This window comes from Mixophyes fleayi, chromosome 2 (assembly GCF_038048845.1).
Source record: "Mixophyes fleayi isolate aMixFle1 chromosome 2, aMixFle1.hap1, whole genome shotgun sequence".
Lineage (NCBI taxonomy): Eukaryota > Metazoa > Chordata > Amphibia > Anura > Limnodynastidae > Mixophyes > Mixophyes fleayi.
The window spans coordinates 30,441,716-30,445,941 of record NC_134403.1 but is presented as its reverse complement, the minus strand read 5'-3'; the positions used below and the strand labels follow the sequence as shown (position 1 = coordinate 30,445,941).

General features: G+C 41.8%; 1 protein-coding gene across 1 annotated transcript; it reads right to left on the bottom strand.

Annotated features, from left to right (window-relative positions):
- Window positions 1-1,246: 1,246 nt before the first annotated feature.
- FUT4 (fucosyltransferase 4) lies at window positions 1,247-3,416 on the bottom strand. Its single transcript, XM_075197918.1, has 2 exons — window positions 2,941-3,416; window positions 1,247-2,700 (listed from the first exon to the last, which is right to left on the bottom strand). The coding sequence occupies exon 2, from the start codon at window positions 2,535-2,537 to the stop codon at window positions 1,446-1,448; it is 1,092 nt and encodes a 363-aa protein (XP_075054019.1). The 5' UTR covers window positions 2,538-2,700; window positions 2,941-3,416; the 3' UTR covers window positions 1,247-1,445.
- Between the last annotated feature and the right edge of the window lie 810 nt (window positions 3,417-4,226).

Genomic DNA, 4,226 nt, shown 5'->3' with positions numbered 1-4,226 from the left:
TTGTAACGGAGAAGAGCAGTTAAAACTTTATTTGCAGCTGTCTTGCTCTTCATTAGTCAGTGTTAAGGACCGTATAGATAGATTTCTACAGTACATAAGATGTAGAGATATAGAATCTCATTTAGAAACCCCATTAGCCTGAAAGTTCTGAAAACAAGAAAATAAAAAAGTCAATAATTGCTTGTTGGTCACAATGTTATATGTACAGACATAGTAACTGAGAGTTTTCTTATATAGTCACCGCGAGGAGGGAAAACTAGGGGCAGTGTTGAAAATGATGGGGGCAGTTTTTAATTGCAATTTTGTTCATTATAGGCGGGGTGATCCATATTACGGAAGAAAAACCTTTTAAGGGCATTCCAGATAATAGACCTATCTACATTTATCTATAGGAACATATTTATATTATTTAATGTGTATGATTGTGCTTTAACCAATCAGATCCTGACATTCTCTAGCGCAGCTTAGAACATAAAACAAAACATCTGATTGGCTGCTATGGGCTACATTAAATTTGTGCGCATGTCATGTTATGAGCTGCTGACTTATGCAAGTTAATTATTACTACACTGAATAATCCAACATTTTCAATGTTGACCTTGTGCCGGAAACCTCAGTGATGTCAGCAGTTCCTGGTGAAAGGATTGGCTTTAATCTCATAAAAAAATTGTTTTAGCACTTTAGTTATATACATTGTACCTACTAAGTCTGGGACATCTTCAATATACATCTGGATAATGCTCACTGTTAACTATATGTAGCCTTTCAGTTCATTTTCAAGCTTTATTCTAAAAATGAAGCTGTTTGTATAGCAAACTATTACACAAAAAGGCAAATAGTGTCCTTTGCTTCTATGCAATAAGTTATCTTATAAACCGCACACCCAGTTTGTAGAGAACAGTAAAGTTTCTCTCAGTACAGACTTCAAGTAATATTATTTCCTTCTATGTACAGAAACATAAATAGTCTTCATATTTCATTGCAAACTCATTCCTTTGTCTACAAAAATTCAGCTTCAAAATAACTTACTTTTGAAATTCTTAAGTTAAAAACACATGTTCTATAAATAATACATTTATAAATATTTCCAGCAGTAAAAGTCATTCTTCAACCGATTTTCAAAAACCATTTAAAATATTACCATTGAAAAAAACAAAAAACTCTTAGATTTGTTAAGATGAATAATGGTAACATGAAGACAGGATCTATAGTATTACAGCCAGGCAGAAGACAACTGAGGATAGGGTTGAATTTCATGAAAGAATTTTATCTTAGTGTGGTCTGTTTTGAAATCTGAATGGTTGAGATTAGGTTTCCTATGTCGTAGAACCTAGCTCTAAATCTGGTATTAGTGAGTGAATTTATGAATCCATAGAGCACCGCAGAGCTCTTTCTGTCTGATATGGTTTAAAGCGTTATTATAACTAAGAACGAGATGAGCTTTGTCAGCTTTCAAACCATCCTGCGAGATCTGAGACGGTCCGATACCGACTGCCGGCTGCCTTTACGGTTTCGCAAGCCATGCAGTAATGCTCGTCCCAGAAGGAAGACACGTGGACGTCGTACCTTTTTTTCCAGGTGAAGTATCTCCTGTACATGTTAGTGTTTCTATCCAGAAATTTCAAATACATGGCCAACTTCCTGGGACTTGAGAAATCATCGACATGAATGAAGGAGTTCCGTGGGATGAACATCTCATAGTTGTATCGACTGGGACCCATGACAATCGGGACGGCGCTGGATTTGAAAGCGTTTCGCCACAGTTTTTCAGTGATGTAATCCGTGTGCAGGGAATTCTCGAACGCCAGATAAAACTTATATTCCGACACTGTCTTCATAATACTGTCGTATTTTAGATCCATGCCGTGACGCCCATAAATATCGATATCAATGTATTCCCTCAACTGGTTGTAATACTGGACCCTCTCGTGGTCTTCATTCCAGTTGCTGATTACCCAAGCCACCAACTTTCTTTTACGCGGGAGAAATATTTTGGCACGCTTCCTGGAGAACAAATAGCCATATGGCACAAATATATCAGAATCCACCCTATAGGACATAGTCCAGTTGAATATGCCCCCTAAGGTGGACAGCCAAGAGGAATGTGAAGGTGATTCAAAGTTCATCCAGATCCATTTTTGAGCAGCTGGACGCTTGTCTAATGGAAAGTCGTCATAATCCGCAATGTCGCGGTGATGGAACAAGATGGCGTCAGCCTCCTGGGAAAGGTTCCTGTTGGTTGACAGTTGGCATCCGGTGATGTTGAAGAGTATATGGCAGTCTCCAAGTCGTTTCTTTTTGCCGAAAGGCTCATACCAAATGAGGACCGTGACTTGTCTTGGTTTTGTAGGACTTTCCCACAACAAGGAGAATTGCATAGGACTTTGCAACAGGTCCTGGGTACACACATATACCAGCAGCATGGCACATGTCAGGCTGGCTGCAAGGAGCCGTGACTTAAGAGTCCTCCAGCGGCACCGCCGGCAAGGTCTACATCTGTGCAGGTTCTCCAAAGACAACAAACTTGTTCTTGTCATACTTGCTGACTTGTGTAGAGTATAAACTGAGATTTCCTCCAAAGACCAGAGAGGTGCGATAACTGCTCTGGTTGTGCAGAGTCACAGACGCTGTTAGTGCCCATAAATCTGGTGTTCAGCAGTACGACAGGAATTAAGCTGCTCCAACTTCTTTCCAGAATGCCTGCAGGTTCGAGAGGAAGTTTTATATAAGAAAAAAAAAAATACAATCACACCAGAAAATATACAACAACAAAACAAAACAAATACAGATGGGATGTCAAATCAATTCAACTGCCTCCCATCAGCATGCAAGTCCTGACACTTGTTAGGAGCCAGTGAACCTATCTGCATGTCCTGAGTGTGCATTGTGTAGTTGCAGGGGCTACAAAATTTCCATGAGGTTAACTGGCTGGAAACTCACCAGCAGAGTAGCGGCAGAAGGTTAACCTCAAGACACAGAAAGCAGTCAGCTTCCTTATTCATAGACAGTGAGCGGAGACATAGTTGTGTGATTTCCATGTTGATATCATTTTCTTGTCGCAGATGCCTTTCAAATTTAGCTTCCACACCCTCGGGCTGTCGGCTTCCCTGGATCTCTCCACATGCCGGCTGAGCACTCTTTTCCTTTTAGTCCACTTTCCTCATTGATGTGTACTTTGTATCTCCTCTATCCCAGGCATCCCCTTGTGTTAGGTGAACTTAGTGCTGAGAGGGAGAAGTCTCACAGTGTTGTGCTGTAGAATTCCAGCTATACACAAGCAGCTGGCTGGCTCCACATCACCAGTCAGTCACACCTCCAGTGATGTCATCTGTCACTCAGGAAGTTCCCCGAGAAACCTGAGAGGGAGTTAAAGGGTGACAGTTATCTGCAATTTTACCCTTTCACTACCAAGGCTGCATTAACCTCTTCAGGGCCACATAGAGGGGATCTGAGAGCAAACTGAGCAATGATGGCAAATAACCACCAGAGGGGTCAAGAGCGAGCATTCTAAGACTAACACAATGCAATAGGTTTAGCTAGGACTAAATACAGTATGTTTTAAACTTTATGCGTTTTTTTTTCGTGTTAACCCTTTCTCTGCCAAAAATTTGATTATGATATTTTTGCACACCAGGCAATGGAAAAATATATACTTAGCTGCCCTTGTTTATTAGTTGTAGCCAGGATTATAGTATGCAAAATAGATGTTTAAGAATTTCTATGCAGGCAGAGGGACTTATACCCCATTCATACTGCACCAAAATCCCGGGGTTTTTCCCGGGGCGAGCTCAAACGACCCGGGTCTTGGTGCAGTATGAATGTTAGAAGTGAAAAATCCCGGGTCTAAAAACCCGGGTCTTCAACCCGGGATTTATCGAGGGGTAATTCCTGGGTCGGACGCGGGTTGCCTGCACTATGAATGGTGCAACCCGGGTTTTTGCATAGTTGCATAGGGGGGAGAGAGAGAGAGAGAGAGAGGGAGAGAGATAGAGAGAGAGAGATAGAGAGAGAGAGAGAGAGATATTTTTTCATATTCCAGCTTTCAGCCAATGAAAACTGCTCTGGTGATGACTCCCACAAATTGCCAGCGCACAGACTTGTGCAGTATGAATGGGGTCAACCCGGGAAATTCCCGGGTCCGAGGTGCAGTATGAATGGTGTTTCTGAGCTGGGACGCTCCGAGACCCTGCAAAAACCCGGCTTCAAAAGCCCGGGATATTGCAGGG